Source organism: Vicugna pacos, chromosome 35, assembly GCF_048564905.1.
Source record: "Vicugna pacos chromosome 35, VicPac4, whole genome shotgun sequence".
Classification (NCBI taxonomy): domain Eukaryota; kingdom Metazoa; phylum Chordata; class Mammalia; order Artiodactyla; family Camelidae; genus Vicugna; species Vicugna pacos.
Window position 1 is genome coordinate 26,437,147 of NC_133021.1, and position 26,673 is coordinate 26,463,819.

The 26,673-nt window shown below is 47.0% G+C and overlaps 1 protein-coding gene and 1 pseudogene across 3 annotated transcripts in view; both read left to right on the forward strand.

The window, feature by feature from the left end:
- NEBL (nebulette) overlaps positions 1–6,290 on the forward strand; it is a 310,669-nt gene extending 304,379 nt beyond the window's left edge. For all 3 annotated transcript variants that reach the window (XM_072955282.1, XM_072955279.1, XM_072955280.1), the window contains one exon: positions 883–6,290. In XM_072955282.1, the coding sequence (XP_072811383.1) occupies positions 883–1,059 (177 nt within the window). In that variant the 3' untranslated portion in view covers positions 1,060–6,290. The remainder of the gene's footprint in view (positions 1–882) is intronic.
- A 14,330-nt stretch (positions 6,291–20,620) lies between these two features.
- Positions 20,621–25,414, forward strand: LOC102528273 (ATP-dependent DNA helicase Q4-like; annotated as a pseudogene).
- Positions 25,415–26,673: the final 1,259 nt, after the last annotated feature.

The following is a 26,673-nucleotide window of genomic DNA, read 5'->3' on the forward strand; positions in this document are numbered from 1 at the left end:
TTTCCTCAGTCTGTGGATGCACTTGATCTTGAGATTGTCTGATGTTAATATTAGCTAAACTCTTGGCCTCAAATGACAACAAATATAGTAAAACTCAATTTAACGTTTCCTCATTATAACAAGGATTTAATTATATGTACTTCAATACTCAGGACATTTATATGCTAAATTTCTATTACTGTGATACAGAACCTATTTAGTATATTATGGATTTTTTAAAATTTGCTTTAAATATTTTCAAGAGGAAACAAAAATTCTTAGTAAAGTCCATTACCTCTGCCAGGGGACCAGTGGTAGTGACTTGTCTGCCACTGTGGTGGGTTTTGTTCTCTGAAGAATGTGGGTTAGGGGAGGATCTATGTAATCTAAGATGTCTGGGCTTATCTGAAGCTGGAGGAGTTGGCTTGACTGCCTCAAAGCTTACTTTTTCTTAATTTAAATTTTATTTTTTACTTTTTTTATTTTATTGGGTTTTAGTCAGTATACAATGTTGTGTCAATTTCCGGTGTAGAGCACAATTTTTCAGTCATACGTGAATATACATATATATTCATGTTCACATTCTTTTTCACCGTGAGCTACCACAACATCTTGTATATATTTCCCTGTGCTATCAAAGCTTACTTTTTGATGGGCAGGCTATTGTATTTAGTGGCTTGCTCTGTCCTCATTCTGACTGCAAATATTATGCCTTTTGCTAGCCTAGTGAGCTTGAACACAATTAGGACAGACACCAGGGTCTGGTTTGCAGAACTCCAGAAACAGATGTTTTTGGAAAGATCCCTAGTGGTTCCTCTATGTGTGGGTTGGTTTGTTGTGATGGGCGTTTGCAGCCTTGACTAGTTTCACGTCCACCATGTGACCCCATCTTTCCTTTCCCAGAGGACCTACCGAGCCATGTACGATTACAGTGCCCAGGATGAAGATGAAGTGTCCTTCAGGGACGGCGACTACATTGTCAACGTGCAGCCCATCGACGCCGGCTGGATGTACGGCACGGTGCAGAGAACTGGGAAAACGGGAATGCTTCCAGCGAATTACATCGAGTTTGTTAATTAATCCTTTCTCCTTGCCCTTTGAGCTTTCTTCTAATGTATACTAAGCCTAATCTTTTTAAAAGATAGCAGATACTTTTAAGACAACTTGGCAGTTATTTTACTAATAGTCTATCCTTCCTTTGACAATTAGACACACAGGTACCAGGAAGAAGGAATGACTTCTGGGCTGAAAACAGCAGCATTTTCGGTAATTCGTACAAACGAAATAATTAGGTCTGGAGACCTGGTGCTGCTAATTGTGTTAATGGTTTCCTTTGATTGGCTATTGAACCCTTCTGGGAAAATGTATTTTTGTAGACTTGAATAGAGATGTCGATTGTCCCTTAAATGTAACAAGTATACGAAACTTCTTAGCTGTCACTTTGGAATCACCAGAAGCCAATTCACTTAATTCAATAACACAACCAATAATTGAAAAACCATTTCGCTTTTGAGTCATGAGGCAATTTCCAATTCAAGTGAAAATTGCCAAATGTAATAAATGTCAGCGGTGGCAGAATGACAGTTTGGTTAAAATTATATGGCCTGGTGGCCTTAGGGATCTAGAAACTTCTACTGAACAAAGAAATTTCCTCATTCCCTGGGCCGACTTGGGTCTACTTATTTCTCATTTGTACCAAGGCATATCCTGCTGTCCACTTATGTTCTGTGAACCCAAGTATATATGCTTGGCTCCAAAGAATGTCAGGACCAAATACCTTCACAGCTACTCTGCAAAGGGCAAATTTTAAGGTCATCTCTGTTATTTCCCTGACACTAATAGCTTTTACCCTGTTGCATGTCCCGTAGGTTCAAGCTTCTGTAACATAGGCAGCCGCACTGCCCATTCCTGTTATTAAAACAAAAAGCGTGGCTGATATCTAAAAGCCGTCTCCTCTAGCCGCCAGCTCATCAGAAAAACATAACTTGAAAAGTTGCTTGAGATTCCCCTGCTGCATTGCACTCTAGTTTTGAGGGATTTACACCTTAGGAAATAGATGTATACTCTAGCAAATAAGTGATTTAGACCTTTATTGAACACCTTTCATTAACTTAATGCCACTGTTGATCTAAAAGCAAAGAAAACTTCATAGGAGCCAGTGACAAAGTCGAATTACGAAATGTGCTGGAGGAAACCAGCGAACAAAAAACTACCAGCTCCACTCAGAGAGACAGAGGATCTGGTTTCTTCTAGTGGAAAATGGTATTCAGATTCTGGACTGGAAATCTAGCCACCGAAACTGGTTAACAAAAAGACTTCCTTTCCACTTTCTGGTTTTTATTTTCTAAATCACATTCAAGAGATGAGGTAGAAAGGACACCAGAGATCTGAGGTACAGGCCCACCTGCCTGTTCATTAGAAAAAAAATTGTTGTCACATTTTCATTTTCAAATGAGTGACTTTGCAGGCTCTTGTTGGATTCACAGCCATGACCGTCATGTCATGAAGTCTTACCTGGAGTCCCCAGTCAAGATCGCTGGAGAGATGAACGTTAGTCAGCAACTCTGTGTTTTTCTGATTGTGCCATTTATTGGGACTTGCAACAGGGTGGCCCTCATATATGGTCTGACTCTATAGTTGTGATGAAACTGAAAAAAGCAGAGTTACAAAAACGTAATCAAATGCCTGGTTCTTGGGGATATCTGCCTTATGTGATATGTTCAAAGAAGTTAACAAAATATCCCTTAAAATACCTTTTATGGAAATGTGTATTAGTCTAAAGGCAAACATTCATTTATTTATACCTTTGAAAAGTAAGTGGATACTTTTGAAAACCTGTAGTCTTATTTATCAGGCTGAAAGAGTAATTAAATAAGCTTTATTACACTCAAGCTGCATCAGCATGACACTGACATAAAATGGAAAAAAGAAAAATTCAGGCAAATAACTAGAGATTTTTTTTTGAGGGGATTTTACAGATGACCACATAACCAGTTTGGCTGATTTGGCTGATTTTCTATGATTGAAATGGCCAGTTGTGATTTAATTGACTAAACCCCATATCTGTTTTGTTGTCTTATGCACAAACCTACAAAGACAAGTGGAACTTGCAACATTCTTGCAAAAATTTCTGTGCATTAAAACTGAGGGCAGTAAGCTTTCTTAGTTTTATTATACCATTAAGTAAATATTTATGATTCACCCAGACAGATCACTTTTTTGGTGATTATAAAAAAGAGTAGTTTTTGATTAAATTTGCACACTAAATGTCAGACGGGTACAATTTTTGATAAATAGCACATTTATAGGAAGCTCAAAGGAGACTGACTTGAAATGATGATTATTTATCGGGGAAGTTACCATAAAGGAGCAGGATGTTTCATTGTTTTTCTTATTCGCTGATTTCAAAATCGGATTCACTGAATGTAAAAATCAATATAAAAGTCAATACTTATTTGGGGAATAATTCTAACATTTTCTGCTTCACACAGTGCATAGCCAGATGTTTCTGCTTCCAGCGTTAGGAAATTAAGATCTTATCAGGATTTAACTAGAGGGTAGTTAATTTATAAAGACTGAGGGAGAACGAGATGTCACATGTCCCTGATACTATAACTTGACAGTGTTGTCACTGTTACTAAGGCCTGTCGGGATATTAAGCATTTCAGTGGAAATATAGGAAACAATATATGTAGAACCAAAGTGCTATTTTTACAACATCATTTTCAAACCTACAATCCTGAATAGCTTTCCCCCTTTCCACACACCCCCTCACACCTTCGATTTGGCAACAGATGCTTCATACATGACACCGACAGCTCAAGATGGGTTTAAAAATCAAGTCTTTTAAAAATCAAGTCAAAGAAGACTGTGCAAATGCCCCAGCACAGAGAGCATGCACAACTTTGATGTGTTCTCAGGCCTGATAAATAAAAGCACAAGGGCAGATTGACACACTTTGAACAGGTTCCGAAAACAGAGCTGTACGTGGGTTACCTCTCGAGAGAGAGAGGATCGAAGCAACAGAATCTATTGCTCTGGGTGTAAGTTTTTGTAGTAAATGACTTCACTAATTCTTGTTCTCGAGGAAAGCTTTCTATTTCTAACCTGTGGCAAGATGAATTCTTCACGTCTTCTTGTTGTCATTCACACCCCCGCAGTGTAGCCCACTCTGAGATCTCTGAGATATTTACCTGCTTGTCAGATCTCTGCGCGTCCCTGCATCTTCTCAGGCCTCCCCCATGTCCAGAGACCGCACGGGAACTTGCAAGCATGATTTCCAGGAGCACCTTGTGTGGATATGGATGTGGTTAGACCGGCCCCTGTCGTGCCCCTGGGTTCATTGTTTGAGGACGATGGAGATGCGGTTTTGGCAGATGTACCGCGGTCTTCCTTTCCTTTTCCTCTCCGTGTTGAGCTAGGCAGCACGCTGACATTTGGGAAGCAGACGTTTAGAAAACAGACAGTGGAAGCTCAAGAGGTACATCTCTTTCTTCAGGTTTGTTTGTCCGTCTCCAGTGGAATGTTTTTTGTGAAAAGCTAAAGACAATGTGTGTGATCCTTTAATAACACCCCCCTCTATATAGAGTGGATATCGTTTATACCAAAAGTACAATATAGAGATATAAAAACATCTAGGTGCCTTTTTGATCGCGCTTGTTTATTTGCTATGGTCTTGGAAAGCAAACCGAGCAAGCAAGTTTCTGCCTGTTCTATGGTAATATTTTATTATAGGATTGATATTTTTATGGTGGGAAAGTGAGGTGCTCCTGACAGACATGACAGGTGATAGCTGATTCTGTTTTCCCTCTAGAGGTTTAGAACTTGAGAAAATACTGACTTCTTCCATCTATTTCTGAAAGATTCTTTGTGGATTTATACATAGTTGAGATGCATAAACACTAACTTTAGGGTTGAGATTTAAGATACCTATGGTAAGGTAGAAGAGTGATGCGAGGAGGCTGAATTCATTACACAAGATGAAATTCACTCCATAAATCCATTACACCTTAGGCCTTTGCTTCTGGTAAGCTGACAGTGGCTGGAGTGTGGTTGTTTTGGGTAAGGCGGCATGGAAGTGAGAAAGCTTTAGTTAATAAGAAGTTCTATAAGCCAAGCTGAGAATGCTGAAATGAAAGTCTCTTTCGGAAGTATCCCATGCTCATTAAGGTTCTTTCCAGGCAACTGTCAACTAGTGGTAATCAAAAAAATCACGGCCTTGTATGACGCTTCTGTAGCCATCATTCCACAATGCTTAGACTCCTGGAATCCACAGGCCTGGAAGGATCTCCTCCTCAGCTGTCCATGTTACTCCGGTACATTCATGGGGATTCTACGTGCTTTTTGTGTTTGACGTATGGTACCCAGTTTGCATAGAATACACTTCTTTGGAATCCAGTTGCTGTTAAGGATGCTTTACTTTAAAGGAAAAGAGAAAAGTGCACCATAGTCCCGATTTTTCAGTGTCCACACGGTGAGCGGCTGAGCATTTAGAAGCAGCACCGAGCGTGTTACAGGCCGGGTGTGGGACTGTTGACCTCTGACCTGTGATAAAAGTGCAAAACTGAGTCATTGTGCAGATTGGCTTCTGTTTGCTTCCAGACATGTTGAATTGCAGTTGATGTTTAATTTTGCAAGATCGTACTGACTTTGACAGCATACAGTTTTATAGGAAACACTTCATGTTTTTAAAACAAAGGGGCTCACAGAAGGATACAATGTTATTAATGTAATTTGGCTTTTGTTATGCAAATTGTTAACACCAGCTATTAAAATATATTTTAGTAGAAATGCTTTAATTCATGTTTTTTTCCTCTACACTGTGAATCTTTAAGCCTTGGTGGACTAGAGCAACATCGTGCTGCCCAAAGGACTAACCTATGCAAACTAGTTCACATTTTAGTGGCTGTCACAGTAATTGTGTACTAAGACATGATTTCCCCCTGTGTATGTACAGCAGCGCTGAGGTAACATGTTAAGCCTAGCATCGTGTATGTATAGACAGTTCCTCACAAACCCTTCAAGGCGACCATAATCTTCAGCATTACCACGCGTGTAAGAGCAGATCACTGATTTATCTATTAAAGCAACTCGAACGATGTCAGGACGAGAATGACAGACGGATGCGTCAGCCCTGGCTTCCACGTGGTCACTGCAAGCGTTCTCCTGTGACAGAACCGTGTTCTCAGATGCACTCTCTCCAGGGTATTATTATTCTGTGTCTTCTCTCTGTATTTGTAAAACATTATAACGCTTTAATTTCCTATCTCTACACCTTCGGTTTGCTTAAATAAATGCAGGATATAACAAAATGATTCCACTTCTTGGTTCTCACCTTGGTTTCTTGGAGCACGGGTCATTGATAATGCCCGGGGGATGGGTTTATCATGACAACTCACATCGAATCGCCTCGAAGGTGTGTGCTGGCTTCAGTGTGCGTACATGGGCGAGTCCTCCAAAATGTGTCCTCCTCCCCCAATACACTTAGTTTTTAATGATAACAATATTATGCTTTGTCAAGCAGTCCCTCTCTGATTTTATATCAAAGTACTGCAATAATACATCATCGTAGTTCACATCTTTCAAGATTACATTCCTCATATGTCCTCACTAGTACGATTTTAATTTTCTCATATTTGTAAGATGCGAGAAACAGCTTGCAGCAGAGAACAGAAAGTGCACAAGCTGAGTGCACGAAACGGAGAGATGCTCTGACTTCCCAGCCAAGAATGGCTGATTTATCACCGAGCAAAATTGGTTTTCCTCCTAGTTCCCCCACAGCTGGAAAAAGTGAGTTAGTCCCTTGTTTTTGCCCTGATATAAATCTGTTGAGACTAGGATCTGAACTTTCTTGTATTATTTTGTACAAGTTCCTCTTTGATGCCCAACGCCTCTGAATTGTAAACTGATAAACTCTGCTGATGGCACATTTAGTGTACTTGCTCTTAGAACAGACACTCTTCCTAATCTTGAATTTCGTTTTCTTCATATTCCAAAAGTATGAAGTGAATATTTCTGTGATATTAATCATCTAACATACTGATATTTCAAATGACAAAACAGCTTATTTATTTATTTATTTGAAAAATTTGCTTTTTTTTTTCCCCCCTCTCTCCAAGATTTTTTTTTTCCCCATCACACTCATAAATTTTACTCTTTGGAACCAAGCCACAGAGAAGTGAGTAACTTAGCAAGATTTTTTTTTTCCTGAACTAAAATAATTTAGGTTTCGAACATACCATGTGTATAATTTTATTAACTTAAAAACTCATGAAGTTAGTTTTGCAGGTAATTGAGACATCTAGGACCACCAGAAGTCTACCAAAATAACTTTTTATAAAAATACTCAGACCATAATAAATTGAAAAGTAGATAAAAGGAAAGTTTTGTTCCTTTCTTCATGTAATCTGCTTCTCCTACCCAGAGGGATTGAATAAGGGTTTTGTGATGGCAGAAACCTGGATATGGTCCAAGTGTGAACTTAAGCTACTTTCTGCAGTTCTAAGCAAAATCTCAGGCCTTTGTCCATTTATATTTGTGCTTGGGAGCAGCAGAGTTCTGATGAAAAATAGAATGAGAACATGGGTTTAAAGGGTGAAAAGTCAATATTGGAACAAAGGACCCAGTTACTGATTTTGTATTTATACCATGGCATTTTGGTCTTAGTTTCGCTTTTTTGTAAGTGGCAAACATGAAAGAGAGGAGTAGACTGAAGCAGAGAAATGAGCAGATCTGAATGCCTGCCTGTTACTCCACTTGAAAAAATAAGGAACTTTTCTGCATCCTAAATTTAGAGATTAGATTGCTTTTGAAATGGTTCTTGAGCCAGACTAGCCCCACTTTGTGCAGAGGGTTGCTATCCAAGGCCATGGGGCCTCAGTAGCTTTCGATAATCTCACGTGATCTCACCACTCTGGTGACAGGCGACTGGATCAAGGTGATCGATCTGTAGGAGATCCCAGGAGCCCGTGAAGGAGCTGCAGGAGAACTTGACCCCACATGCATGATGGTCGCTGCGCCTGCAAATCTCCCCGAAGAGCCTGAGTTCACAGCATAGAGCAGTTGGTCAAGTGGTTTTATTATTAGAAGCTGAAAGACACAGAGAAAGAAGGGAGAAGTCAGGAGTAAGCGTCAGCTGGGAGCAGGCAGAGAGCCTGAGAAGGGAAAAGAGACTGAGGACAGATGGAATGAAAGGCAGCGTGGATGGCTGGTGCCAGCCCAGCCCCTGGCGATGCTCGTTAGCGCTGGCCCCCAAGATTAGGGAGCCCTGACCCCTGGGGCCGCGGGGGCGGCCACACTCCGTGTCCGAGGCTCAGGGCTTTGTCCTGGCCCCGCTGCCGGTATGAAGCCACCTCCTCTCATTTTGATAAGGAACAAATTTCATGAATGTTGGAAAGATTTGCACCCTGCCCCCTAAGTGAAACACCAAGTGGCCGATGTGATTGAAATGCCAGTTACATTTTTACAGTTGAAATGTTCCAGGGTTGTCTTTAGTAATTTTCTTTTGTTTTCTTTTATTCTGCAGTTACATTATGCCTTACATATCCTATTGAAACTCTCTGTAGTTAGAAGTTGGTTCCCTGGGCCCCGTCAAGGGTATCAGCATTTAACAGCAAATGAATTTAACTTCAACAAGTGGACTTGTACAAAGAAGGGGCTGGGTTTTTTAGAGGAGTGTTCTCATCAATTTCTAAAGCGAAGTTTTGTTTTGTTTTGTTTTTTGGGGGGAGTAATTAGGTTTGTTTATTTATTTAATGGAGGTGCTGGGGGTTGGACCCAGGACCTTGTGCACGCGGGGCATGTGCTCTGACGCTCAGCCATATCCTCTCCCTTCGATTTCTAAATGTTTGGCAAAGGACAAGGAAATGACCAGGCCATGTTAGAGTGACATAGACACGGGTGTTCCAGGGACAAAAGCCGAATTGTTTTTCAGAGCTTTCAGAAATATGCAGTTCTTCCAAGTTCCCTCAGTGGTAGGTCTTGATTAAGGTGGATGAAGCAGTAGCTGTAACTTTTCCCTCAACATGTATTTATTCAGCATTTACGTGATTCAAGGAACAGGACACACGACTTTCCTCCTAACGTTTACATACTGTGCAGTGAGGGGCGACTTACACAACCAAGAACGTACATTCACGCACCTGTGTGGCCTTACACAATTAAATGCTTACTTGCAGTTAGAGAGGCGCTGTGGAAGGGGGAAGCCTCGTGCTCCCCCAGGTCCTGTGGCTGCGAAGGGGTGACCTGTGGCTCGAGGGAGGGGGTGGAAGACTTCTTGGAGGACCTGCTGTTTGAGCTGAAGGGTGCAAAGCTGAAAGTGGCCCTGAGAGCTGTCTCGGTCCCTCTAAGCATCAGACGTGTGGGCAAATTTAGTCACTAACAGCTGGTACTAGAAATACTTCAGTCTTCTGCCCAATTTTAATTTAAGTAACAATGGCAGGTTTCCATAATTTTCATAACATTACATTTTCCTGAACGAAAGTCAGGTTATACACATGCGTGGGTTTGTGTGTACGATGTACCCTTTGATTATCCTAATTATGACTTATTCTGCTGGAAAAAAAAACTCAGCAGGTTGCAAAGAGTTAATTATACCAAAGTTTTACAGATGTGGAAGACTTCATTTCCTTCTTTTGATAATTGGTTATTACGTAGACTTTCCTGCGTCCTTACTTCCTCCCTGATTATTTTTGGAAACCATGTGCTTCCTGGAGTTTATTGTCCTACAGTCTGCAGCAGAACCATTTATTAAAATGCTCTTATCTCCCGTTTTAGGTTTCATGGATTTGGAGTTGTCATTCCCATCTAGTACTTGATAGGAGTCAGATTTGCAACATTAACTGGGCAACACAGGGAAAAAATCACTTGCAAAGCAAAATAGTTGTTGGTGATTATTTATAATAAGTCCTTGCTCGGAGGGAAATCATAGCTTTGTTTATAGAATTCTGGCAAGAATGTTGAACATCTGCCTCCTTTAAAAGTCTGACAGTATGTTTGCATGTTTTATCTCGGGTACCCTTGCCCCGGTTAAATTAATGATTAGTAATATTTTGGATGCATTTAGCTCCCTTAATCAATACCTAGTATAAGGCTTGTTGTAGGCACACTTTCCAATGTTTATAAACACTTCCTAGCTGTGTGTACATCTTTCTTTTAGAAAGAAATGCTTTGACTTTCAATACGGTGCCACACAAAATGATTTCTGAACCTTTGCATCTCTGTGTTATGTTGCTTTTCTTCCCAAAAAGGTGGCTCTGATGATGATGATTTGTAACACATCATTTCTTTTGTTGACAAACCCACTGGCTTACATTAATTTTAGTGTAGCTGGGAGAAGAGGTACCTGAAAACTTGGAGACAAAGTTGTTTCGTGTGACCCACCCAGTGGTCCAGGCGATGTGACTTCTCTCTGCCTGCAGCCACTCCCCACCCAGAAAAATGAGGGATGGATACAGGACGGTTCGTCCATTTTCTATGATTTAAACCCAGAAAGGCGTGAGAGTCGGGGAGAGCATGGCTCCTATGATGATTTATTTTTCAAAGCAGGCAAATAAAAAATGTTTATGGTAGGAGAATGTAGTCATGTTGTGTTGGCTGTCAGTAGTATTAAAAGATTTCGTGTTTGAAGGACATTGAGACATGTTTCAGAACTTCAGACAGGGCTTCTGGTCTTGATACGCCCCCTGATCATGACTGACACCCCAAAATGGTAGCCACGTAATGTAGTATTCTAAAGAATTTGGCAGAGTCAATTTAATTATATTTCTGATCCAGGATCTACATGATGGTTGACTGGGGTGGAGGGGAGTCACCAGCCAAAGGAGCCCTAAGCCGAAGATGACTGAGTCAGGTGAGTGCGTGAGCCCCGGGAGCAGCGGCATCGCTGGCAGGAGAGAGCAAAAGCGGGGGCAGATCTGAGGACCCGCCAGGTCCCATGTGGAGCAGGACCCAGAGTTTCAGCTTGCAGTGGAATTGGATCTTTCAAACTTATTCCCCGTCGGGAAGTAGATTCCGTCTCTGTCGGCCTCATTTATCTTTCCACGTCTTTGTGGTTTCGTGGAGTCCACAAAACAGTGCTGCACCCAGTTGTGTCGCTCAGCTCTTCTGGGGGAAAGGCAGACTGAGACAGCACCTGGAAAATGCTGCAAACTGACTTTGTGTGAGTGCAGATTGGGATCTGTTCCCTGACTTTAGGATTGTGTGATGCCCCAGACTTTATGAGGATTTTTGTTTTCCCTTTAAAGTCTGAGAAAGCTATGTTAATCTGAGAGGAGCAGTGTAGGCTCTGCGTTCTGTTGAAGTTGGGTAGCCTCATGTTTCTGAGGTGGATGAATTTCAGTGGGGAACAAGTGTGCCCTTCCATGCACATTGCCTTTGGACTCATAGATGTGCAGGGAGCAGAGACCTTGAGTCCAGCCCCCGCCTTGAGGAAGACATGGCATGATTGTCTCATTTTATTGATGAGAAGACCAGGGCCTGAGAAAACTGGGGACTCTGCCATCATCCAATGGCCATGCTTTGAAGGATGGATAAAAGCCTGGCTCCTCTGTCTCCCATCACAGAGCCTCTCCCCTCACACACTGCTGCTCTGGGCGTCCGCTCAGTCCTAAAATGGGAGGAGGAGAGCAAGTGCTTATCTGAGGCTGCCCTGCTGGTTCCTTTAATGTCCCAGGAAGGGCTCTGCTGCACAGCTGTGAGCGCCAGGCGGTGTCCTGCTTTGATCACCCAGACACTGGCAAGGACACTTTGGAGCAACAGCAGAATTGATGGTGTCCAGACTCCCATATCACGGATTGCGAAGGCAGTATCTCATTTCCTTTAAGACTCTGCAACTGCAAATTAAGATAAAAGGAGAGCAGGGTCTTCAGAGTGCTGGTCTGAAGTCAGCACACATTCTGTTCCCTGTCCAGCCCTTTCTTCTCCCGGGGAGACTTCAGGAGGAGAGTGAAGCTGCCATCTGGTCCAAACTCAAACCTCTTGTAGTTTGAGTGGTTAGAATGCATCAGGACTTCAAACCAGCTTGGTTTTTAAATGTCATTTCAACAAGCATTTTTAAAAACACACATGAGATGCCAGCAGGGTTCGGATTTGGACGCAGGAGAGAGATTCAGGGCTCGTTGTGACAGATCACCTCCTTCCCAATGGTGTGCCCTCCTGCTTCCCCTTCCTTCCCTTTCCATTCTACTCCATCCCTTCTATTTCTTGTTTTTAAAAGAAGGTATTGGTTCTCTACTTACAAAAGTAGTCCATCCTCACTGTAAAGCATGCAGAAGAGTAGAGAGAAAAAAATAACTCGCGAGCCCACTAGCAGAGATGATGGGGGTTGATGTGCATCCTTGCAGAGTATTTATTAATACATGTGCACATATTTTTAACAATAATTGTCTTGTAAACAATTTTATGAACCTTTTTCCCAACTGACATTGTATAATGAAAATTTCTTTTATGGTTAAATAATTTTTGTGCAAGATTTCATCATATAGATAAATTATTTAACCTTCTTACTGAACATTTAGATTGTTTCCCTTTTACAGTGATGCAGTGAGCATTTTCATATTATTTTTTCCATTAGGGAACTTTCCTCAAAATGGAACTGCTGGGGCAAGAGGATCATATAATTTGAAGGCTTTTTAATAAATATTGTTATGAACTTGTCACTCAGCAAAATTTACAGCTTAGACACCCGCTATCAGTAGATTGTTCCTCTTTTATGTCTTTCATTTCTGTAGCTGAACATTTTCTTCACATGCTTCTTGGCGGTTTGCAGTCCACCCCACTCTCCCCCCGCCCCCAGCTTCCTGGGCTTCCATGTAGTTGCCTGGAATATTCAGCACTGGGGCATGAATGTTTTGGGGCTTTTATTCCAATTTGGTATATCTGTCCAGATTACCCTCCCAAAAGTTCCTTCTAATTTATCCTACTGTCAACCGTTTGTTCCATCAGAGCCTTTCTGACATTGAATGCCATTGTTTATTTTAATTTTCCGGAGCATCCCTTTTAGTTGCAGAAATGGCTTTATGTCTGGTGCGTTTTAATGCCATCATTTTTACATATGCAATTGCTGTGTGTTAAAACCTCACAGACGCTACCGAGCAGAGGCGGGGGTGGGAATTTGCAGGGGAGAAGCGAAAGGCTGTAGTGAAGATGGTGCCCGTAAGTGTTGAAGATTACTGAGCGAGGGGAAATAGAAACAGAAAATGCAGAGAAGGAATCGGACATAAAAGAGGATGGATGACCAGGAAAAGAGTGTGGAATTGCGTTAGTTTGCCAGGGGCTGCCAGGACCGCAGACTCGGGGGCTTAAACAACAGAAATTTGTTTCCTCACTGTCCTGGAGGCTGGAAGTCCAAGATCCAGATCTGAGCAGGATTGGCTTCCTCTGAGGCTTCTCTGCTTGGCCCGCGGATGGCCATCTTCCTCCTGTGTCTCCACGTGGTCGTCCCTCTGTATAGGCCTGGGTCCCAACTTCCTCTTCTGATGGGACACCAGTCTTGTTGGATCAGAACCCACCCTCCTCACCTCATTTTAACTTACCTCTCTAAAGACCTTCTCTCCCACAACAGTCACATTTTGAGATACTGGGGGTTAGGTCTTCAACATACAAGTTATGGGAGGACAAAGTCCAGCCCATAACAGGAATGAAAAAAATCAGAACTTGTGGCCAGCTGAGCACAATTAGGTGTCACTTGAAAGGGACTGAGTTTAGAGAACTTTAAGAATGGAGGGACTGTCTGAGTGCCCAAGGAAGACACCTGAAAGATGGAGAAACTAGGACCCAGAAAGGTGAGCGAGTTGGCCCAAAGTCACACTCAGGTTGATTATGGAGCTGGGACGGAGCCCAGGACTTAGGACTTCGACTCTCCTGGTTTTCCTGTGGCGCCGCCCCGCCTCGGGAAGCTGGGCCCTGCAGGGAGGCTGTGCTCACTGCTCCGACTCGAACCGTTGGCAGTGACCTCGAGACAAGCCGGCCACTGCTGCAGGCCCCAGATCACTGTTGCTAATTACACTGTCTAGAAGGATGATTGCCCACCTTGTCGCTCTCTGTCGGGTTGGAGTCAAGATCGCAGGATCGGTTTCATTTATGCCCTCCCTGGAGGGAGCCCTGCTGGGGCAGCGGGGCTTACGTGGAGATGTACTGCACCATGTAGTATGGAGGTGCAGCCTCCTCCCTGCCTCAAATCCCACGTCCCTCACGCTTTCCCCACAGCCTCCCCGGATCGTCCCCTTCCCACCTCCACGCACACCTGCTTATCGTCAGACTGTTGCACCTCAGCTTGTGTTTCCTTCACTACGTCTTATTTCTGTCTCTCTGTTGTAAGTTCTCCCAGAAGCTTTCCCTCCCAGGAGGTTAGGGACGGAGACCGCGCAGTTGGTTGGTCCCCGTGCATCCCTCCTGGATCCCCTCTCTACCTGGTTATTGTGTGGGGCCACCACGTCAGTGCTAATTTGTACAAAAGGATAGCTCCCAATTTCCCCCAAACGATATGGCTTGCTTTCAATGTTTTATCTCCACTCTTTCTTAATATAGAAAAACACAATACAGAGCTAGAAGCGTCCAGCACTTAATAAAGAATAAAGAAACAGAATGTCCACTTGTGTGGACACTGATGATACCCGGATGATGCCCTTATCTTCATTGTATGAGCTTCCTGTCACTTTAATCAGATTGCTTTCAGGATGCAGAATGGCTGGCTGACTGTGAACTCATGGAGATAGCTTATCACGGTGGAGGGATAGCGAAGAAAAGAGCTGTGGTCTGGGACGGCAGAGTTAGAGTCTGAAGAATGACGCTACCTTTAGCTTCTTGGGAGGCGCTCCCTAACTCTAGTGCCTGGGTTTCTTTATCTGTTCAATGGAGGTAAGATTTCCTTTTCAGGCACGTTCTATATATTTTATTTGTAAAGAACTTTGCACAGGACTTCGCTCATACTAGGTGCTCAGTCGCCAATTGTTACAAAAGAGAACTCACTTCCATTTCAACTTCTGTGGGGCCATTGAGCGGCCAGTAGCAAAAGATCTGCGCAGATCCATGCACTCAATAAGAGCAGATTAAATATTAATGGAGCATGAATTAAGTATAATGAGACAATACAAATGCATGTAAAGACTTCTGGGTACTGGGTTAGGGGAAGACCTGGACAGAGTAATTATATTACTTTTTAAATATTTAGATGTTTATGCCAATAAGTACTGTTTAATTGGTAGAGAGATTTGGCATATTTTTACATACTGTGCTTTGTAAATTACCCTTTAGGATATTAATTTCACAAGTAGAAAAGTAGTGGTACGTGGTGACCTTTAAAAATGCATAGCTAATTGAATCCTAGTATTTAAACCCTCCCTAATAGATTTAATAAGGAGACACAAGAGGGCAGCTGTGCACTGTTTCTGAATACCTTTTGCTGCAATAGATTAGACTGAAATTGAATATATGAATGATCAGAAAATTGTCTCTCCTAAGCTTCTTACTATATAGATGTAATAAAATTATTTTATTTAGAAATAAGTTAATTCTTTACACCACTTGATATACCTCCATATCAAATCCTTGTTGGCAAATAAAAGATGACAAGTAATGATACAGTCACCATCCTATTGATTATCCATAGTTACCATGTTGACATAGAACCTCCTGATGGTGTCTTGAAGAGCATGTGATTGATCTGAGGGTGAGGTGGGAGCGAGGGTGGAGGTGCTCATAAGTCAGGGCACAGTCTGGTTCCCACGGGAAGCCTGTGTGTTGGAATGAAATGTGTCGTATGCATCAGAGCTGAGCAGTCCTCTGGGGTTGGACATACATCTTGGACGTTGGCTGACTTCTGATAGCTTTGATTGTCATCCTTTGAACCCACTGCTGGTAATGTCCTGCATGGAATGTGGATTCTCTTACCAGAGCCGTGGTGTGACCTCTGTGAGTGGGTCCCATCCCAGGTCGGGGATCAGACAGGTCCTGGGCACCAGGATAATGTACCCAAGCCAGCAGGTCCTGAGGATGCCTGGAATGTTCCAGGTCTGAATGACGTCCAGTTTAAGGGGCTTGGGCATTTGCGTGAGGACAATAGGAGAGAGGGCCGTGTCTCAGCGTAGGTCAGGAACGGAGCTGCTTTGGATGCGGTTTTGGAAGGACATATCTGCTTTGTGAAAACGGGCGGCTGCAAAACTTACAGAGCTTTTCCCAAAGGGAACGTGGATCGATCATTTGTTGTTACTTGTGTCACTGCAATAGGCATTTATTAATTTCCTACAAGTGGCCAGGTCCCGTTCATGTGGGGGTAAAGAAGCCATACAACTTCTCCTGACAAGAATCGGATTGACCATGGAAGAGATGGGGTGCGGAATGGTTTAAGTACCTTAGTCATGGGACACAGTGTGGCACGGCGTCTGTCGTTTGTGCTGCAGTGTGTGCTGGCTTCAGAATTCCCGAGGGTACTCATGCAGCCGGGGAAAGACAGCCGGGAGCCCAGGGCGCAGCGTGTGTGGCTTCACGGGGAGAAAGCACGGTGGAGCCCACACTGGCAGCAGGGGCAGGGCAGGCCAGAAGGTGAAGGGACACACAGCCTCAAGAACCGGCTGTGGGGCCGTCACCCACAGACAAGAGGGTGGGGATGCGTGTCCTCAGGTCTTCATGCCAGGTCCAATTCAAGCGTCAGAGACAAGCCATAAATCCAGAAGGGTGAGCTGGATATTCAAAACACGTAGGCTATTCACAGTGGGCATGGTGCACGGAGGTTTTCAGTGCGAGGAAACAGGCTGCTGGAAAGCTCAGAAATGGAGAAATCAGGACAAGCTTGCAGATCCCAGAGTAAACCCTGCCTCCGCGGCTGGGTGGGGGTGTTGATCCCAAGTCAGGACACACTTTGCTTTCTGCGCTGGCTTAAGACAATTTTCCTGGTTAAGGACGAGAACACCCCCACCGCTGCTGGTTCTCTGGAGAGTCCCCGAATTCTAACAGAGTAGAGCAATCTATATAATAAAGAAACTGTGGCCCCAAATGACTGGAAATGGAGAGCGAGCCTTAATTCATGTCATCAATTCATGCCTTCAGGTGCAGCCAAGTTTTCTCCCAGGGTGTTGGAGGAATTCAAATATGTAATCAGGGAGTCACCACTGGTAATCTTTAAAAAAAAAATCATATACAACAAGAGAAGAATCAGAAAGTTAATAACAAGTCAATGTCGCAAGTTACAAAAAAAGGTGGGTCCCAGAAACTACAGGCTAATAACTTTGGTCAACATTTGGTCAAATTATAGAATGAATTTAAAGCAGATGTCTTATGAGCACTTTGAAAGGAATGTGTTGACTGCTAGGAGACATGGAGTCACCAGGAACAAATCATGCCAAACTAACCTCATGTTTTGTGAAAGCATTTTACTGAGCTGGGGCATCAGGGGACTAACACAGGTCTAGTGTTTCTCGGTCTTAGGAAGATGTTTGCAAAATTGGTCAAGATATCACTATGGATAATACAGCAAAATACACATAGTGATGAAAGTACTCTTGGATGGCCGGGACCTGTTTGAAAACCCTGTGCTCAGAATGTAAGAACAGAAGATTCAGTACACAATGATATTTGATGAGTTCCCCTCTTGGCTCTTGCAAATTCTTGCTAGAGTACCTATGAACACCCAGGACAGAAGAAAACTGAAATTAGGACTGCCTACCACATTAATGCTAGTATTAAGAGGGAAGTTTTACTAAATTCAAGGCTGAATTGAACTTAGTAAAAATGCCAATCAGTGATGTACAAATAATTGCCTAAATGTAGGTAGAAAGACCTGTTCCTTTCTCCTCCCCTGCTTCGTCTCTGCTTTAGAAACATAGATTCTATAAAACTAGGAAGCTGAATGTCTTCCCTCCCACCTCCCCACATGGGAAGAAAGACTCCAGTCACAAAGAGCAACAAAACCTAAGAAAAATTCCAGTGAGAAAATGAATGGACCTATAAGAAGAAAAGGACAGAACACTCTAAGTGATATAAAAGTAGAAATGAATGGAGACCCCCCCATTCCTGAATGGGGAGATCAAACATTGTAAATACGTTCATTCTTCCATGATTAATTACAAGTTTAATAGATCCTAAAAAATCATGAAGAATTTCTTTTTTGGACTTGACAAAGATGCAGGTGGGAGAGACTGAGGACAGAGGGAAGAGCATGGGTAAGACCCCGAAGTGGGAGGCACCGTGGAGTGTCTGTGGAGTCCAGAGTCGTCCAGAGAGGGAAGGAGGGGAGTCATGGGCGAGGCAGCTGGGGGGTTGGTGGGGCCAGAGTGTGCAAGGCCTGGGAACCTCATGGACGGTGTTGGACCTCATCCAAAAAGCAATGAGAAGTTATCAAAGGTTTTTAAGCAGTGAAATAAAATGATTACACATGAGATCTTGAAAGCCCACCCTTTTGCTCTGTGGAAAGTAAATCAGAGAGAACAAGAGGAGAGTGGAATCTGATAGCAGGCCACGGCAGTAATCAGGTGACGTGGTTGTACTAGGCTGGTGACAAGGGAGATGGAAGAGAAAGGGGACAGGCCATAGTTCACCCAGCATACTGACAACCATGGCTGCGATGCAAATGCTGGAAAATCGGACAACTTCTTATACATGTGTCATTCTGCTCCTATTTTGGGGGCATGTAGAGGAAATAAAACAGGCTTTGGTGTAAGAATTTCTAATTTAGGTAGTGGCTATAGCATGTTGTGTGACCACAGGCAAGTTATCTCACCTTTTTGAACCTCAGTTTCCCCGTTTGTTCAATGAGCTTAACCATACTTGTTCCTGGAGTTGTTGGAAGCTGTGGCAGACCTACTGCTGCTTGTCCCCAAATATCTATTTCCCCTTCCTACAGAGTAAGATCAATTTTGGCTGAGCTCATGGCCATGAAACAAAAGAATACATTTCCTGGGCTCTTTGCAGTTGGCCACATGACAAAGTTCTGACCACCGGGACACATGAGAAGAGATGTGTGACCGCGTCTGCGAACCTTCCTTAAGAGAGACCTGGCACCTGCTCTTTGTCCTTCTCTCTTTTTCCTTCTCTTGGTCAACATGGTCTCCTAGAAGGAAATGCGTCCTTGGACCACGAGGGCGAGGGCTGTTCCCTTAGTGGTGGCGGAATTGTGAGCTGGAAGGAGCATGATCCCTAAAGAATCCAGGAAGACCCCCAGGCCTAGAGATTGTTTTTCTGTTTTCTTGTTGTTTGTTCGTTTTTCTGTAGGAGAGAAAGAAATCAGCAGAGGAAGAATTTCTCTCTTACTGGTGATCTAGCCTTGACGTACCTGTTACATAAAGATTAGAAGATGTAATCTATGGGAAATGCCCAGACATTGTCAGCCATCACTAATATTTTTGTCTTCCATGTGTCTCTCCTACCAAAAAAATAAGTGTATATATATATATAATTTTTTATTTTTTATATGTGTGTATGCACTTTATAATTCGGCCCTCCAGTTATGGAGAATTTAATTGTATTCTTAAATTTTTGTTTTTCTTAGACTCTGGCAAACTGGAATCTATCCAGGAGAAAATTCTCAAGGTAGTGAGCAGGCCTGGAAACCACATTACGCAGGGAAAAGTTAATGACAGGAGTTGTGTTTCCTTTGCTATTTTTAAAGTAAGTGTACCTCTGACTTGAGCTCGGGAACCTCAGGTGAGTAGGATCCTGTGGTTCCATCTATTCTCAGGGGACCAGACCTGGATCACCCATAGCCCTGCTGGAGGCCAGGGCCGGTGCTCTTACCAAGGAGCGTGGAGGTTTGGAGGGGACTGTGGCGGCCGGGCATTCATCTGCACACCATTCATCTGTGATGCCAGGGTGAGGTGCCCAGGGGACGGTTCTGTAGAGGGTCCTGCCCTCGGATCCCGACCCTGATCAAACCAGCCAGACTTCAGCAGTTTCCACTGTGTCTCCCCGGGGGACATGGGGGTCTGTTCAGGTATCTCAGGGACTGGCACGGAGGCAAGAAAGGACGGTATCTGCTTCTTCCGTGAGGCTTTCAGCGAAACAATTTTTGAAAACCTGAATGTAGAAAGTCGTTTTGAGGACTTGGAAGCCTGAAGTGGGAGCTGAGAATCAAGCAACACGAATTCCCTTCCACCCTGCTTGGCTGCTTTCTCTCCATTGTGCCAAGTCGACTTGAACTTACTTCCCTCTTCCGGCCCACCTTCTTCAGAAAAGAGTCAGAGCCACCAGCAAAGTGTAGGTGAGAACGCTGGGAGCAGCAGCGAGAGACCCTGGCTCAGGAAGCGCATCACTGCATCCATCACTGCATCCATCACCACATCCATCACCGCATCACTCAGTGCGTGTCCGTGTCCGCGCAACAGGAAACAGGTGGAGAATCAGTCACTTCACTGGCTCTGTGTTGATGTCAGCAGTAATATTTTACCACAGAAGTTGCGACAGTTGAAAGGAGGTTCAAAATAATAATTTTCAGATAGATGGCTTCCAGGTGTTTTCTTATTCAGCTGGCAGATGCCCCTAGCACATGTCCGTCATTGTATTTAAAACCTTTTGTCTGTCTCCCCCACTAGGCTCAGACAGCCTTCAGCTAGTATTTTTTTTTAACCACTTTATCTGACTAATATCCTGGCACCCAGACGATGATTAAAAATGTTTCTTGACCAGTTAATTCTCCAGCCCACAAGCCATCGTCATGAAGCTTGAGTGTCCTTTATGGTCAGAGACTTTTGCTCACTGCAAGGGGCAGCACTCCGTGTGGTCTCCAGCTGGTGAGTGTACAGTGGCTTTGTCAGGCAGCCAGGTGTAGAGAAAACTCCCAGAAAGTGGGGCCGCTTTCAGCTGCTCCCCCAACTTGCTGTGTGACTTGGAGCAAGTCTCCTAACCTTTCTGTGCCTTATCTTCCAGACTCTTTCACCCGCAACCTCATAGTAAGTCTGTTAGTAAGTCAGGGAAGGCACGCTTGGGTAGCTGTGTGGAATATTATGGAAGGAAAGATGAAGAGTTCAAATAAACAGGTGCTGAGGGGACATTCTTCTTCTCTGGACTCATGCGGAGGCAATTCCATTCGGAGGAACCTGTCAGAGGACACGTGTGGTCTTTCCTTGCCTCCTCTTGTGCCCTGCGAAGGCAGAGGGGAGATGTCTCTCCCTGGGAGGAGGCACTGAACATGCCCAGCCCTGTCCCTTCTCTTCTGAGCCAGTCTTCCTGCAGGGAGCGTGGCTTCTGGTTGCCCCTCCACGCCCTCTCCCCGGCCCCACTCCAGTTAGCTTTGGGTGGGTGGATGGGTGCTGTGGACCACCTCCCCTCCCCTCAGTTCATCCACTGAAACCCTAAACTGCAGTTTGGTGGAATTTGGAGGTGGGACCTTTGGAGGGTAATTAGGGTTAAATCAGGTCATGAGGCTGGAGCCCCAAAAGATGAGATTGATGCCTTTACGAAAAGAGGAAGAAACATGAGATTTCTCTTTCTACCTGTGCACACCAAGGAATGACCATAAGGACATACCCAGGAAGAGAGCAGAGTCCTCACCAAGCACCTGACCCGCTGGCATCTTGATCTCAGACGTCTGGCCGTGAGAAACCACGGGACATAATGTTTGTTGTTTGAACCCCCGGAGTAAGCTGGTGTGTTTCTGCAGCCCGAGCCCGCGGACACGGTGACCGCCCGTAACCACGCTGCCCGCCACCTCCGTCAGTCACAGCGCCAGGATGGGACCTCGGTCTGCCTGACTTCTCTCACTCATCCCCAAACAGAAGGGGAGAAAGGAGTATTACATAGGGACACCCTAAACAACAAAAAGGAATTGTGAAGCCCTGCTTCCCGAGGAAGCGCGGAGCGGTCAAAACCACTTCCCTTCGAAGACGCCAGGCTCTGGCTCCAGCCCGGGCCCTCGCGCTCGCCGCCTCTGCTCACTTCTCCACGCCCAGAGGCTGTTCTTGGCCTCAGTTTCTTCAACTTTAAAATGCGGGTGTCGGGGAGATTTGCGGGGCGCGGCGTGCGCGGCGGCCGGGGAGCGGCTGCGGGCCGTGCAGGGGAGGCTGCAGGCGCGGGAGCGCGGGCGGCGGCCGGGGCCGGGGGACGCGGAGGCGGCGGCGCCCGGAGGAGGCCCGCGCGCTCCACTGGGGGTTCGGTGCCCTGAGGGGGGCCCTGGGCCAGGCCGGCGGCGGCGGGCCTGGCGACCTGGAGCAGTGGCTTCCCGCCGCGTGCCGCAGCCCAGCTGCTGGGGGGGGGGGGGTCCCACCTGAATCGGGCTGCGACCCAGAGTCCCCAGACTATGTGGAAGCCGAGCTCTCAGGGGTCTGTGCAGGACTTTGGGGAGAGGCTTAAGGCCAACCTAAAGGACAGTCTGCAGGCCAGGCCAGCCCTGGGCCGAATACCCTGACTTGCCCAAAGATTCTCCTCCACGGTCCCTTCCCCAGGGCCTCCAGGCACAGCGACTGCCGCCATCTTTCCAGAAGATGACGACAAGGTGCCCCCCCAGCCCAACCTCCCAAGCCCCAGCTGAGGCCAGGCCGGCTCCAGCAGCTGCGGGCATCCCTGAGCCTGCGACTGGGCTCCCTAGACCCTGGATGGCTACAGCGGTGCCACAGTGGGACCCCAGATTTTCTGGGAGTTCTCAAGGCCTGCCAGCCTGTCCTGGGTGCAGAGGAGTTACAGCCTCTGACTTCAGGTGCTCTCCCTGGCCTCTAACCCATCACTGGCCCTGAGGTACCTGTACAGGGCCCAGAGGTTCCAGCCCTACAAGCAACTGGTGTCAGTGCATTGAAACCCCATAGTGGTAACAGTCAAGGCAAGAAGCAGAGACGGAGTGGGGAGCCAGAGGAATGCCATGCACAGACCCAGCAGGACATGGGCCAAGCGGAACCCCTGCCTGAGGGAACTGGGGCTGCAGTGCATGCAAAAGACTGTCCAGAGGAGCCTGTGAGGGCACAGCCCCCCAGCAACCCCACAGCCCCCAGGCCCAGCGTGCGAGACAGGGGTAATTACGTGCGACTCAACGTGAAGCAGAAACGCTGTGTGCAGGGCCCAGCCCTGCGGGGGAGGCTCCTCCACAAGCAGACACGGAGGCAGAAGTGGCAGAAGAAAGGGGAGGGTCTTGGGGGTGTTCGGCCCAGAGCCGCAGCCAAAGACTCTTATTTGCAGTGTGAACAGCTCAGCCACTGGGCATCCCACTGCCCTCAGTCAGAACCTACCCTGGCTCCTCAGGAAGGCGGCAAGGATGAGGGTGACACATAGACCCTGCCCATGTGGAGGAGGTATTCCAGAGCACTGGCGCTGCCAACTGCTGACTCTCTGGCAGAGAAGATGCAGAGCCTGCGGGGCCTGAGCTGCTGGTGCCTCTGGGGGAGTCTGTGTCCGAGGTGCCCTGTCCCCCTCCTGCCGTGACTCCACTCTACCCACCAGGGCCCTCGGGGCAGGTGGCAGACACACCGGCTGAGGTGTTCCAGGCCCTGGAGCAGCTGGGGCCCCGGGCCTTCCGCCCTGGGCAGGAGTGTGTGGTCATGCGGATCCTGTCCGGCATGTCCACGCTGCTGGTGCTGCCCACGGGAGCTGACAATTCCTTGTGCTACCAGTTGCCCACACTGCTCTACTCCTGGCGCAGTCCCTGCCTCGCACTTGTCATCTCTCCCCTCGTGTCACTCATGGACGACCAGGTGTCCGGCCTGCCCCCAGGCCTGACGGCAGCCTGCATCCACTCGGGGATGACCAGGAGGCAGCGGGGCTCTGCACTGCAGAAGGTTCAATCGGCCCAGAGGCGTTGGTTGGGGCTGGGGCCTGGGGCGCTGCCTTCCTCACTCAGCTCCCCACAGTTGCCTTCGCTTGCGTCGACGAGGCCCACTGCCTCTCTCAGTGGTCCCACAACTTCCGGCCCTTCTACCTGCGTGTCTGCAAGGTGTTGCGGGAACGCCTGGGTGTCAGCTGCTTCCTGGGTCTCACAGCCACAGCCACACGCAGCACCGCCCACGGCGTGGCCCAGCACCTGGGTGTGGCTGAGGAATATGTCCTCAGGGGCCCAGTCACCATCCCAGCCAACCTGCGTCTCTCTGTGTCCACTGACGAGGACCCAGACCAGGCTCTGGTGACACTGCTGCAGAATGACCATTTTCATGCCCTGGGTTCTGTCATCATCTGCTGCAACAGGCTAGAGGACACGGAGCGTGTTGCTGCACTGCTGCGCACCCGCCTGCGTGAGGCCTGGGCCCCGGGCCCTGGAGGCCAAGCCCTGGAGGCTGTGGCCGAAGCCTACCACACCAGCATGTGCAGCCGGGAGCGGCGGCGGGTGCAGCGGGCCTTCATGGAGGGCCGGCTGTGGGTGGTGGTGGCCACGGTGGCCTTCGGGATGGGGCTGGACCGGCCGGATGTGCGGGCCGTGCTACAGCTGGGGCTGCCCCCAAGCTTTGAGAGCTATGTGCAGGCTGTGGGCCGGGCCGGGCCGGGCCGGGCGTGACGGGCAGCCCACACACTGCCACCTCTTCCTGCGGCCCCAGGGTGAGGATCTCTGGGAGCTGCGTAGACATGTGCATGCCACTGCTGTCGAATTCCTTGCCGTGAAGAAGCTTGCTCAGTGCGTGTTCCCTCCCTGCGCCTGCGCCTGCGCCCAGAGGCCCCCAGAGCAGGAGGGAGCTATCGAGACCCTGCTCTGCTACCTGGAGCTGCATCCACAGCGCTGGCTGAAGCTACTGGCACCCACCTATGCCCGCTGTCACCTGCGCTGCCCCAGGGGTGCCACCCAACTCCAGGCCCTGGCCTGCAGGTGTCCTACCCTGGCTGTGTGCTTGGCCTGGCAGCCCCCTGAGAACACAGGTGGGGAGAGCAGTTCTGTGGAGTTTGACGTGGTCGAGCTGGTGGACTCAATGGGCTGGGAACTGGCCCCCGTGCGGCAGGCTCTTAACCAGCTGCACTGGGACCCAGAGCGCAGGACAGGTGTGCCTCAGGGCACGGGGTGCTGGTGGAGTTCAGGGAGCTAGCCTTCCACCTGCACAGCCCCGGGGACCTGACAGCCCAGGAGAAGGACGAGACCTGTGACTTCCTACACGGCCGTGTTCAGGCTCAAGAGCGAGATGCCCTGGCCAGTCTGCACCGCACCGTCTGGGCTTTCCACAGCATAGCCTTCCCCAGCTGCGGGCCACGCCTGGAGCAGCCCAGCGAGGACCGCAGCAGTCAGCTCAGGGCTCTGCTCAGCCGCTACTTCGAGGATGAGGGCCCTGGGGACAGGGAGGAGGAGCAGGGCCCAGAGCCAGGACAGGCCCAGCTCCAGGCCTGGGAGGAGCAGCTCCTCCAGGACATCCGCCACCTCCTGTCCTCCTGCCCAGAGCAGCAGTTCTCGGGCAGGGCTGTGGCCTGGGTCTCCCACGGCATCGGGAGCCCCCGCTGTCTGGCCCAGGTGTATGGGCGGGACCGGTGCTTCTGGAGAAAGTGCCTGCTCCTGAGCTTCCATGCCCTGATGCGCCTGGCCACAGGGGAGGCCCTGCTGCGGGGCCGCTGACTGCCCTGTGCAGGGGGCCCTGTGCTCCCACGTCACAGACACGGCCTGAGCAGGGGCTGCACAGCCAGTGTGCAGGGTGTCACGTGCAGCCGTTCATCAAGGCAAAATGGGGTATCAGTGGCCAGGACAGTGACCAACCACCCTGGGCAAAGCCCACCACCAGGAGCGTGGAGGCAGAGCAGGTACAGAATAAAAGATGCTCAAGTTGCAAAAAAAAAAAAAAACAACCAAAAACCAAAAAACAAAAAAAACGCAGGTGTTGGGCTAGTTGATCTTTCTAAAAGCTTATGACTCCGTGCTGGTAACCCAGCCCGCGAGTGTTCCGAGTGGACAGAGAGTCTTTTATCTCTTAGTAACTGGCAGAGATTCTTAGTCAACTACTCAGTATCCAGCCACTCTTTTTTTCTTTAGTAAGAAAGCCCAATTTTTATTGGCTGGGAATGAAAAGACAGAAACTTGACTTCTTGAAGCTAGGAAACTTTGTGTAGAAGGTCTAGGAGGGCTTCTTAAGGAGGCACCAGACAGCTCTTAGGTCCTCTGCTGTCCTTCTTCCTTCTGCATCTTCCTTGGAATCATGGAACTACTGGCCGGACCAGCAAGGACCAAGAAACTGTGCTGACAGTGAAGCCATGTGCAAAGTGATAGAAAGGCAGAAGGACCCTGGACTGCCAATGGCATGGCAGAATTGCCGCACAGGCCCTAAACTGCCTGCCTCCAATTTCTCTTATGGAAAAAGAAATAAAAGGAGTCACTGCTATTTCTGGTCTTTGCTGCCAGTAATTGCATGGCATCTCATTGGGTTTTCTCTCGTAAATGACGAATCCTTCCACAGGATGGAGAGTCTAAACCTGCAGACCCATATAGTCTTGTAGCTCATCTTAGAACAGAAAGGTTTAATTTGCATCCAGAAATCTGTGCCCTGTGAGGTGAGAGAAAATTCAATTCTCCTCTGCTTTTGGACACCAGTGTCATTGTAGGACTGGAGATTCTCAGTTTTGATTGCCTCTGGCCATCAGTTAAACATTTCAACCAGCCCAATCCGAAATGTTTTTTCAGACATCTCTAATAGTTAACAACTGTGGAACTGAACAAAACCTGTTGGCCAAAAATTCTTTCAGGCTGACAGAATGTACTTGTCCTGCCAAATATGAAATAACACTTAGTCATTTTAGATGAGCACTGTAAAGAACTGCGGTCAGGACTTTGTGTGTTTCGCACCCTTATGAAGTAGTGACAGGAAAATAGATATTCAGCTAAAT